Raw genomic sequence first — 12,639 nt, 5'->3', positions numbered from 1 at the left:
ATCAGCGCCTTGTACATGTAGGGAACTGATACATAGCTCCCTGTCAGCTGTACAGTACATGTACAGTACATGTACAGCGCATGTCTGAAAGAAGTTAAAGGGGTTGTCTGAGTTTATTTTTTGTTCTTTGTATGCTTCTAACTAGGCAAATGTAAGAGCTTTACAATGCACTTCATTCATCTGCAGTGGCCCCTTTCTCAGATTTCAGAGGGAGTTCTGCAGAGCATTGCACAAGAACAGGTAGGAGGAAGATCCTGTGTGTATCAGCAGTGTCACTGTACAGCTGGGGCTTGTAGTCCTACACATACAACATGCTGCTTAGTATCCCAGCAGTCAGACATGTCACTCAGGGCAGACTTATTCACTCCCTTTGCAGAGCAGGGGGAGGGGCAGAGATTGTTGTTATTGCAGGTAAAGAAAGGTCCAGAAGAGAACCAGGGAAATTAGGAAATAGATTTTTTTTTTTTTGCCTAAAACTTGCTTAGCTATATAATGCTGTCCATCAGGTTTACGGTGCTATATATTGTTTTTTTTTATACCTTGGGCTACCGCTTTAACTTTGTCTACATAATAAATCTGATTTGTTGAAGAGAGATAACCCCTTTAATAACGTTAATTTTGATATATACAGTTGTGAAGGAAAACATACCTTGATTAAAGAAGTGATAACAATTGCACCAGCATTAACCATTGGGTTGTGTGGTTTTTCTGCAATACATAAACAGATAGCAACATTTTAACAATATGCATATTCATTTGCAATTTATTTGTGAAATCAAATTCTGTGACATTAATAACTGTTTATGTGCATTATTAAAACAAATTTTACACATCCACTATACTGACTACCAAGTATACAACCATAGATGAATGCATGGAAAAATGTTTTCTTCCACAGAAACTTTCACACACCTACAGTTGCAAGAAAAAGTATGTGAACCCTTTGGAATGATATGGATTTCTGCACAAATTGGTCATAAAATGTGATCTGATCTTCATCTAAGTCACAACAATAGACAATCACAGTCTGCTTAAACTAATAACACACAAAGAATTAAATGTTACCATGTTTTTATTGAACACACCATGTAAACATTCACAGTGCAGGTGGAAAAAGTATGTGAACCCTTGGAATTAATAACTGGTTGAACCTCCTTTGGCAGCAATAACTTCAACCAAACGTTTCACGTAGTTGCAGATCAGACGTGCACAACAGTCAGGAGTAATTCTTGACCATTCCTCTTTACAGAACTGTTTCAGTTCAGCAATATTCTTGGGATGTCTGGTGTGAATCGCTTTCTTGAGGTCATGTCACAGCATCTCAATCAGGTTGAGGTCAGGACTCTGATTGGGCCACTCCAGAAGGTGTATTTTCTTCTGTTTAAGCCATTCTGTTGTTGATTTACTTCTATGCTTTGGGTCGTTGTCCTGTTGCAACACCCATCTTCTGTTGAGCTTCAGCTGGTGGACAGATGGCCTTAAGTTCTCCTGCAAAATGTCTTGATAAACTTGGGAATTCATTTTTCCTCCGATGATAGCAATCCTTCCAGGCCCCGACGCAGCAAAGCAGCCCCAAACCATAATGCCCCCACCACCATACTTCACAGCTGGGATGAGGTTTTGATGTTGGTGTGCTGTGCCTTTTTTTTCTCCACACATAGTGTGTGTTTCTTCCAAACAACTCAACTTTTGTTTCATCTGTCCACAGAATATTTTGCCAGTACTGCTGTGGAACATCCAGGTGCTCTTGTGCAAATTGAAAACGTGCAGCAATTTTTTTGGACAGCAGTGGCTTCCTCTGTGGTATCCTCCCATGAAATCCATTCTTGTTTAGTGTTTTACGTAACGTAGATTCGCTAACAGGGATGTTAGCATATGCCAGAGACTTTTGTAAGTCTTTAGCTGACACTCTAGGATTCTTCTTCACCTCATTGAGCAGTCTGCGCTGTGCTCTTGCAGTCATCTTTGCAGGACGGCCACTCCTAGGGAGAGTAGCAGCAGTGCTGAACTTTTTCCATTTATAGACAATTTGTTTTACCATGGACTGATGAACAGCAAGGCTTTTGGAGATACTTTTATAACCCTTTCCAGCTTTATGCAAGTCAACAATTCTTAATCGTAGGTCTTCTGAGAGCTCTTTTGTGCGAGGCATCATTCATATCAGGCAATGCTTCTTGTGACTAGCAAACCCAGAACTGGTGTGTGTTTTTTATAGGGCAGGGCAGCTGTAACCAACACCTCCAATCTCATCTCATTGATTGGACTCCAGTTGACTGACACCTCAGTCCAATTAGCTCTTAGAGATGTCATTAGTCTAGGGGTTCACATACTTTTTCCATCTGCACTGTGAATGTTTACATGGTGTGTTCAATAAAAACATGGTAACATTTAATTCTTTGTGTGTTATTAGTTTAAGCAGACTGTGATTGTCTATTGTTGTGACTTAGATGAAGATCAGATCACATTTTATGACCAATTTGTGCAGAAATCCATATCATTCCAAAGGGTTCACATACTTTTTCTTGCTACTGTATTTATAGCAGCATTACATCAGCATATATCATCGTTTTGTAGAAGAAATAACAAATCAGATCTTTGTTTAGGCTTCTTTCACACGACTGTATGGCTTTTTCAGTATTTTGCGGTCCGTTTTTCACGGATCCGTTGTTCTGTTTTTTGCTTCCGTTGTGTTTCCGTTCCGTTTTTCCGTATGACATATACAGTATACAGTAATTACATAGAAAAAATTGGGCTGGGCATAACATTTTCAATACATGGTTTCGCAAAAACAGAACGGATACGGAAGACATACGGATGCATTTCCGTATCTGTTCCATTTTTTTTGCGGACCCATTGACTGGAATGGAGCCACGGAACGTGATTTGTGGGCAATAATAGGACATGTTCTATCTTTCAACGGAACAGAAATTCCGTAAACGGAATGCATACGGAGTACATTTTTTTTTTTTGCGGAACTACTGAAATGAATGGTTCCGTATACAGAACGCAAAAAACAGCCCGTATACGGAACACAAAAAACAGTTGCGTGAAAGAGGCCTTAGGCTCTTTTATTACAAATTAAAAGCAAAGTTACTAAATAAAAACAGACATTGCATTCTTGTTAAATCCTCTGCAGCTCCAGTAAAGATGCTGAGCGTGACACACGATGGAGTATGTTTATGTTCACGAGCGATTGTTTGGAGGTCCTGATCTAACTGTTTTTTGCATTGCAAATACTGTGAAGTGGACTGTGTACTCCTACTCATCCGTCGAAGGCTTTTAATTAGAGCATACTATAGCCTGATCCTACATTGCTCTGAATTTTGCAGGCCCAAGCCCATTAAAAGCAAGTCTGATAGTATAGAAACCACCATGTTATTGGTAGAGTAGTTTGACACAATTCTGATCAAATATGTGCACTGAGAGCTTCAAATTTTCAAGTATAGTAAGCAGGGCTGTGGAGTCGAAGTCAAAGCTAGTTTTGGTGGAATAGGAGTAGAAATGTACTGACTCCAACTAGAAAAATATTATCTGTTATTAATATTGTGTAATATATTAACTTTCATTTTAATTTAGAAAAGCTTAGAAATTTTAAATATATTTTATATTCTATTTATTTAAGGGCCTTACTCATCAAAAACAGTGATCAGGGGTGTTCAGGTGGCGATGGAAAATCAGTTCTCTCCCATCCCCTATGCTAGGTATCTTCATGCTGTTCCAAGGTCTATAGTTGCAATGCCTGAAACCGTGCTGCACATGCACAGTAGTAAGTTAATCCTCTAAAGACCAGAGGAGGAAATTCACCACTGAGTATGCCTGCAGTCATCTCACAACTGCGAGACAGAACAGGAAGACAGCATTAAAGGTGTTGTCCAGGAATAAGTAAGGGTGCATTCACATCACCGTTTAGGGTACTTTCACACTAGTATTCTTGTTTTCCGGTATTGAGTTCAGTCACAGGAGCTCAATACCGGAAAAAAACTGATCAGTTCTATCCTAATGCATTCTGAATGGAGAGCATTCCATTCAGTATGCATCAATTCATGACACCGGAGAGACAGCTCGGGTATTTCAATGCATTTGTAAGATGGATCTGCATCCGGATCCGTCTGACAAATGCCATCAGTTTGCGTCTGAATTGCTGGATCCGGCAGGCAGTGCCGGCGACGGATTCATCTGCCGCAAGTGTGAAAGTACCTTAGCTTTCCGTTCTTCTGATCAGTCAGAAGTGAGAGAGAGAAAAACGAATCCTTTTGCATCAGTTGTCATTCGTTTGAGCCATTTTTTTGCATGGGAAAAAAAACTGCATGCAGTACCTTTGTTTCCATCTAAGGATACTTTCACACTAGCGTAATTCTTTTCCGGTATTGAGTTCCATCACAGGGGCTCAATACCGGAAAAAAAAAAAGGATCCGTTTAATCCTAATGCATTCTGAATTGAGAGCATTCCGTTCAGTATGCATCAGGATGCATCAGTTCAGTCACTCTTATGGTATTTGGCCAGAGAAAATACTGCAGCATGCTGCAGTATTTTCTCCGGCCAAAATTCCGGAGCACTTGCAGGAATGCCGGAATAATTTCCAATATAATGTATTAGTGCCAGCATTAAAATTGCCGCATTGACTGATCCGGTCTTCAGGTTCAGGTCTACGCAGACCTTTAAAAATAATAAATACCGGATCCGTTTTTCCGGTTATGTGATATTTCAGAAACAATAACTATTAGACTTACTCACCCCATATTTCATAAGATCCAGCCCTTAGCAACTAGTCTGCACAAAACTGCAATTTCCTAAGGCTCCATTCACATGTCCGCAAATGGGTCCGCATTCGTTTCTCAATTTTGCGGAACGGGTGCGGACCCATTAATTTTCTATGGGGACGGAATGGATGCGGACAGCACACAGTGTGCTGTCAGCATCCGCATTTGCGGAGCGCGACTCCGATCTTCAGGTCCGCAGCTCCGCAAAAGATAGAACATGTCCTATTCTTGTCCGCAGCTTTCGGACAAGATTAGGCATTTCTATAGGCAATTTGCGGGTCCGCAACACACCACGGACGTGTGAATGGGGCCTTATTCAGTTAAGATGGCCCCTGATGACTCACCCTGAAGCCAATCCAGCCTGCTCTCACTACCCACAATGCATTGAGTTCCTCGTGCACTAGCTTCTGCACCTCAACTAATAGGTGCTCTTCACACTTAAACACGCCCCCCTACTGCTATCACATACACTTTAGGAAGTGGTAGAACTGTGTGAAGATTCTCTGAAGCTTGGACAAAGAAAACTAATGGTAAGCTAGTCTTTATAATATAATAGCACTGCCTTACACTATATATTTATTTAATATTTGGGCCGGGTACCTTTAAAAGAAAGTTGGCAGGATTTGGCAGTAGTCGGCTGCCTCGCCGGTACTCGGCAAGACTAGGCTGTACAGCACTCTCACTTCCGGGAATGGATGTGAGCGTGCACGCATGTAGCAGGGCACCCTGCTTGTGCGTCTCCCGTCCTCCAGCGCAGCCAACAGATAGACGGACCCCTCCTAGCAACGCAGTTTTAGGGTAAGGTGAGAATAGGTGCTATGGGGGACAAATTGAATGATTTTAAGGGTTTAGGAAGAATTAATATAACATTTGAAGATGGCCACTAAGGTGATACTAATCACCTTTATCAAAATATGGAAAAAATATATATGACAGTTATATTTTAACAGTTGCCCGCAGGCTACCTCTGCTATGAAAAGAATCATATTTACTTACTCCCAACCGCTTGGGTCCTACGTGTGGGGTCCTGTGTGTCCATCTTCCAGTCCACAGCTTGCTTAATTCATCTCTGCCATGGACATGATAATCTGCTCTACTGCAGCCAATAACTCAGAGGAAGTAAACAAGTTGTGGACCAGAAGATGGACACATGGGAGTGTGCAGGACTAGAGCTGCCCATGGCAGGTAAGTAGGAATCTTCCCATAGCAGATGCACGCTGCAGGCACCTGTGATAAGTTATTTATTCACAGACAACCCTTTTATGGAAAGCACTAAATGTACCAGCTGGATAACTATAATTTATAGGGCTCTATAGCAAAATAAGATGGGTCTCCCACCACCCAGTGTAAAACAGCAGCATGAATAACAATTACAATATGCTGAGGTGTCTCACTCGTGATTAGCTCTGGTATGGTGCTACAAGCCCAAATAGAGGGGAACACCCAACCCTCTGTTTGTGGGTAATAAATATAAAAAAGATGGGCGAGGACTCATGCATTTGGTCTCAAATTGAAGTATGCAGAAAGTTTATTTAACAATACCTATACATATCATAAAATCTCTAAAACAATAAAAAAAATAGCATATAATAGCATACAATACAGTACACAAAAAGTTTGCTGTGCAAATAATTAAAGCAACCTATATTTGCTATTGAAACTGCATAAAGGAATTTCCTCTGTAGCCGTGTCCACAGATAGAAGGTAGAATTTAACTTTTGGTGCACTCGTTGCACCTATTGTAAAATCGCAATACACTCGTGTATTACCCGATAGATTCGCATAACATTTGGACGTCCAGGAGGATTGCTCAAATTTTTATGGACTTTAGGCAAGCAGTAGAAGCACGGAAAGGGTTGGAAAATGGGACAATATCAAGACAGGAATCAGATTTTATTTTGGGCACGCAGAGAAGACTTCCGTGCTTCTACTGCTTGCCCAAAGTCCATAAAAATTTGAGCAATCCTCCTGGACGTCCAATTGTTTCAGGGATTGGATCCATTACGTCCAACCTGTCTAAATACAGGGAGTGCAGAATTATTAGGCAAGTTGTATTTTTGAGGATTAATTTTATTATTGAACAACAACCATGTTCTCAATGAACCCAAAAAACTCATTAATATCAAAGCTGAATATTTTTGGAAGTAGTTTTTAGTTTGTTTTTAGTTTTAGCTATTTTAGGGGGATATCTGTGTGTGCAGGTGACTATTACTGTGCATAATTATTAGGCAACTTAACAAAAAACAAATATATACCCATTTCAATTATTTATTTTTACCAGTGAAACCAATATAACATCTCAACATTCACAAATATACATTTCTGACATTCAAAAACAAAACAAAAACAAATCAGTGACCAATATAGCCACCTTTCTTTGCAAGGACACTCAAAAGCCTGCCATCCATGGATTCTGTCAGTGTTTTGATCTGTTCACCATCAACATTGCTTGCAGCAGCAACCACAGCCTCCCAGACACTGTTCAGAGAGGTGTACTGTTTTCCCTCCTTGTAAATCTCACATTTGATGATGGACCACAGGTTCTCAATGGGGTTCACATCAGGTGAACAAGGAGGCCATGTCATTAGATTTTCTTCTTTTATACCCTTTCTTGCCAGCCACGCTGTGGAGTACTTGGACGCGTGTGATGGAGCATTGTCCTGCATGAAAATCTTGTTTTTCTTGAAGGATGCAGACTTCTTACTGTACCACTGCTTGAAGAAGGTGTCTTTCAGAAACTGGCAGTAGGACTGGGAGTTGAGCTTGACTCCATCCTTAACCCGAAAAGGCCCCACAAGCTCATCTTTGATGATACCAGCCCAAACCAGTACTCCACCTTGCTGGCGTCTGAGTCGGACTGGAGCTCTCTGCCCTTTACCAATCCAGCCACGGGCCCAGCCATCTGGCCCATCAAGACTCACTCTCATTTCATCAGTCCATAAAACCTTAGAAAAATCAGTCTTGAGATATTTCTTGGCCCAGTCTTGACGTTTCAGCTTGTGTGTCTTGTTCAGTGGTGGTCGTCTTTCAGCCTTTCTTACCTTGGCCATGTCTCTGAGTATTGCACACCTTGTGCTTTTGGGCACTCCAGTGATGTTGCAGCTCTGAAATATGGCCAAACTGGTGGCAAGTGGCATCTTGGCAGCTGCACGCTTGACTTTTCTCAGTTCATGGGCAGTTATTTTGCGCCTTGGTTTTTCCACACGCTTCTTGCGACCCTGTTGACTATTTTGAATGAAACGCTTGATTGTTCGAGGATCACGCTTCAGAAGCTTTGCAATTTTAAGAGTGCTGCATCCCTCTGCAAGATATCTCACTATTTTTGACTTTTCTGAGCCTGTCAAGTCCTTCTTTTGACCCATTTTGCCAAAGGAAAGGAAGTTGCCTAATAATTATGCACACCTAATATAGGGTGTTGATGTCATTAGACCACACCCCTTCTCATTACAGAGATGCACATCACCTAATATGCTTAATTGGTAGTAGGCTTTTGAGCCTATACAGCTTGGAGTAAGACAACATGCATAAAGAGGATGATGTGGTCAAAATACTCATTTGCCTAATAATTCTGCACGCAGTGTATATAGATGTCCAATTACAACCAGTGGTTAAAAAAACCACTTCCTACATTAAGGACACGACCCAAATCATATAGATCCTTGAAAATTGTGATGTACAACCTGAATGGATCATGGGTACACTTGACATCCAATCATTATATACTGTGATCGATCATCGTCAAGGAGTAAATGCTGTTAAATTACAGCTAGAAATAGAGGGTTCTTATGGAATAACTAAGAAGGACTTTATAACAGAAGGAATTGAGTATATCTTGAGACAACTATTTTTTCTTTGAGGGGAATTATTTCCTCCAGAAACGGGGTACTGCCATGGGGACCAGATTCACCCCCCAGTTATGAAAATGTATTCCTGGCCGAATGGGAACATAATCATATTGAGCTGAGACTGGTGGCGGATCTGGCCCTATGGCGACGTTGTATTGATGATGTTATCTTCATCTGGAAACAAGGTAGAGAAAGGTTAGAGGCATTCCTAAAAGAAATTAATAACAACAAACTCAATCTGGTCTTCACCTCGAATATACAGGAAAGGACTGAATTCTTAGATTTGACGATTACGAAATCTGGGAGTAAATATATATGTGAGACATTCCGCAAACCCGCAATTAGAAATAGCTATATTGATTTTTCGAGTTGTCATCTGCCAAGATGGCTGATCAATATTCCCTCTGGTCAGTTCCGCAGAATCAAGCGGAACTGCACAGAGGGACATACATTTGAGGTGGAGGCCAACGAAATTAAGAAACAATTTATGGAAAAAGAATATCCCGAAGAGATAGTGGAGGAGTCGCTTAACCAAATTAGGAAGCTAGAGAGAAGGGAATTCTTTGAGAAAAAAGAAGAGAAAAATGAAAATGAACAGTTGATTAACCACCTGCCATCTGGGCCATTTGCCCCCTTCCTGACCAGGCCAAATTTTGCAAAACTGACATATCTCACTTTATGTGGTAATAACTTTGGAACGCCTTTATTTATCCAAGTCATTCAGAGATTGTTTTCTGGTGACACATTGTACTTCATGATAGTCATAAATTTGAGTCAAAATATTTCACTTTTATTTATGAAAAAATCCCAAATTTACCCAAAAATTTGAAAAATTCGCAATTTTCTAAATTTCAATTTCTCTTCTTTTAAAACAGAAAGTGATACCTCATAAAATATTTATTATTTAACATTCCCCATATGTCTACTTTATGTTGGCATCATTTTGGAAATGTCATTTTATCTTTTTAGGACGTTAGAAGGCTTAGAAGTTTAGAAGCAATTCTTCAAATTTTTAAGAAAATTGCCAAAACCCACTTTTTAAGGACCAGTTCAGGTCTGAAGTCACTTTGTGGGGCCTACATAGTGGATACCCCCATAAATGACCCCATTGTAGAAACTACACCCCTCAAGGTATTCAAAACCGATTTTACAAACTTTGTTAACCCTTTAGGCGTTCCACAAGAATTAAAGGAAAATGGAGATCAAATTTTTAAATTTCACTTTTTGGGCAGATTTTCCATTTTAATCAATTTTTTTCTTTAACACATCGATGGTTAACAGCCAAACAAAACTCAATATTTATTACCCAGATTCTGCGGTTTACAGAAACACCCCACATGTGGTCATAAACTGCTGTATGGGCACACGGCAGGGCGCAGAAGAAAAGGAACTCCACATGGTTTTTAGATGTCATGTCCCATTTGAAGCCCCCTGATGCACCCTTACAGTAGAAACTCCCAAGAAGTGACCCCATTTTGGAAACTAGGGGATAAGGTGCAAGTTTTATTAGTACTATTTTTGGGTACATATGTTTTTTTGATCATTCATTATAACACTTTATGGGGCAAGGTGACCAAAAAATTGGTTGTTTTAGCACAGTTTCTATTTATTTATTTTTACAGCGTTCACCTGAGGGGTTCAGTCAAGTGACATTTTTATAGAGCAGATTGTTACGGACGTGGCGATACCTAATATGTATACTTTTTCTCATTTATTAAAGTTTTACACAATAATAGCATTTTTGAAACAAAAAAATTATGTTTTAATGTGTCCATGTTCTGAGAGCTATATTTTTTTTAATTTTTTGAGAGATTTTCTTATGTAGGGGCTCATTTTTTGCGGGATGAGGTGACGGTTTTATTGGTACTATTTTGTGGGACATACGCGTTTTTGATCACTTGGTGTTGCACCTTTTGTGATTAAAGGTGACAAAAATTGCTTGTTTTGACACAGTTTTTTTTTTTTTTTTTTTACGGTCTTCACCTGAGGGGTTAGGTCATGTGATATTTTTATAGAGCTGGTTTTTACGGACGCGGCAATACCTAATATGTATACTTTTTTTTATTTTTTTTATTTTTAACTTTTTTTTTTCATTCCTTACTTGGGGACTTTTTTTTTTACATTTGAAACTTTTTTTATTTTTTTATTTTCAACCTTTTATTTTTATTTTTTTTATTTTACACTTTTCGTCCCCCATAAGGTCATACAAGACCTCTGGGGGACATTTGCTTCACTTTTTTTTTTTTTTTTTCACTGTTGATTTCTCCTGTAACTGGGGCTGACATAGTAGCCCCAGTTACAGGACAAATACACCCCTAGAGAGGCTGTACAGCATAATTCTGCGCTGTATATCCTCAGAGCACGGCTGATCGAGGTCTCTGAGAGACCTCACACAGCTCCTGCACACTCCGGTCACGGCGGTCACATGACCGCCGGGCCGGAACAGGAAGCGCACAGCGCTTCCTGCTCTGCATACACAGCGCTCGGTGAGCGCTGTGTCTGCAGCGATCTAGAAGGCAGGGACACCTGGGCACTGTCCCTGCCTTGTCTTAGGGTTGCCCTGCTGTCACTGACAGCGGGCAACCCGATCAGCAGCTGCACGATTAGCGTGCAGCTGCACTTTCTGAAAAGACGTTCTGGAACGTCCGTTCAGAAATAGACGTCCACCCATAGGACGTTTATATCCTATGGGCGGACGTAAAGTGGTTAAGGAAGACAATATAAAAGAGTAATCCTTCCATTTAATGAGAGCTATAGGAAGATCCAGAAAATTATTAAAACTCACTGGCATCATGTACTGAGTGACAAAATTATAGGACACTTGCTCCCAACTGTTCCATCAATCACCTTTACCAAAGCCCCCAATCTAGGCATTAAAGTGGCTCCCACTGTAAAACCATGGAAACAAAACAAGATGAGTTTTTCGGGAACTTGGCCAAACTTAAAGGGCTTTTATAAGTGCGGGAGATGCATTGGTTGTAGACTTAATAACAAACCTCGTCAGACAACCACTGTCTCTTCAACCCAAAATAACTAAGTGGGAGATAGAGGACTGTCTTACATGTGATTCCTCCTGAGTCATCTACCTTCTCCAATGCCCCTGTAATAGACAATATGTAGGGTGTACAAAAAGACCACTAAAAACGAGAGTGGCAGAGCATATCGCTAATATAAAGAAAGGGTATGACAAACACTCCCTATCAAAACACTATAAAGATGTACATAAACAGGATCCATCGAGTCTAGTTGTTGTGGCATTGGAGAAGGTGGATAAACACTGGAGAGGGGGAGACTACATCAAACAAATGTCTAGGATAGAATCCCGACGTATCTATGAATTCGGGTCCTTGCTACCAAAGGGACTCAACTCTGATTTAGAGATTTTTGGATTCATATAGGATAGGTGTCTCGTCACCGATGGGACGCCGCATGCCAGGCCGTTTATCGGCGCTGCGACGTCTCCTTAGTTTCGAGATACCCATCAGTCTTCATCTATCAATGTCCTCATTCATCACAATTTTATATACTTTTACAATTTTATGTATATTCATATGAGAATAGTATATGTAATACAGTATCATTGCTGTTTATGTTGATATATGTAACTTCATAGAGACACCACCACTATGAAAGAATTGGTGTTTCTGACTAGAAGCAACCATACACAACGATTTTACAACATACATTAATATATTATGTCAAGTGGAATGTTCACGCAAAAAAACGCATACACTCAAAAAAAACGCAGAAAAAACGCAAGGAGTACCATGAAGAAAAACGCATTATAGCACTACCCCCTCTGCCAATTGCAAAAAGTTTGAGCAGCAGGTGCTTGTGATCTTGATCCAATTAGAGATAACATAAAAAATGGAGGCTAAGCGGGCAACACTTGACCACTGAGGAAGGGATAGAGAATCATCCCGAAACGCGTCTGGTGCAACAAGTGGACGTACCCGCAATAAAAGTCCTCATGAAAACTGTATGGCCATACAGAAAGAATCTTGAAGAAAAAAAAAAGGAAAAGAGAACAAAT

The 12,639-nt window shown here is 40.3% G+C and overlaps 1 protein-coding gene across 1 annotated transcript in view; it reads right to left on the bottom strand.

Moving 5' to 3' along the window:
* LOC121008604 (glutaminase kidney isoform, mitochondrial-like) overlaps window positions 1-12,639 on the bottom strand; it is a 1,417,393-nt gene that overhangs the window by 972,785 nt on the left and 431,969 nt on the right. The window contains exon 7 of the mRNA XM_040441254.1: window positions 650-708. Within this exon, the coding sequence (XP_040297188.1) occupies window positions 650-708 (59 nt within the window). The remainder of the gene's footprint in view (window positions 1-649; window positions 709-12,639) is intronic.

Source organism: Bufo bufo, chromosome 7 (genome assembly GCF_905171765.1).
Source record: "Bufo bufo chromosome 7, aBufBuf1.1, whole genome shotgun sequence".
Classification (NCBI taxonomy): domain Eukaryota; kingdom Metazoa; phylum Chordata; class Amphibia; order Anura; family Bufonidae; genus Bufo; species Bufo bufo.
The sequence above is the reverse complement of the archived record's forward strand: the minus strand, read 5'-3'. Positions and strand labels throughout refer to the sequence as shown.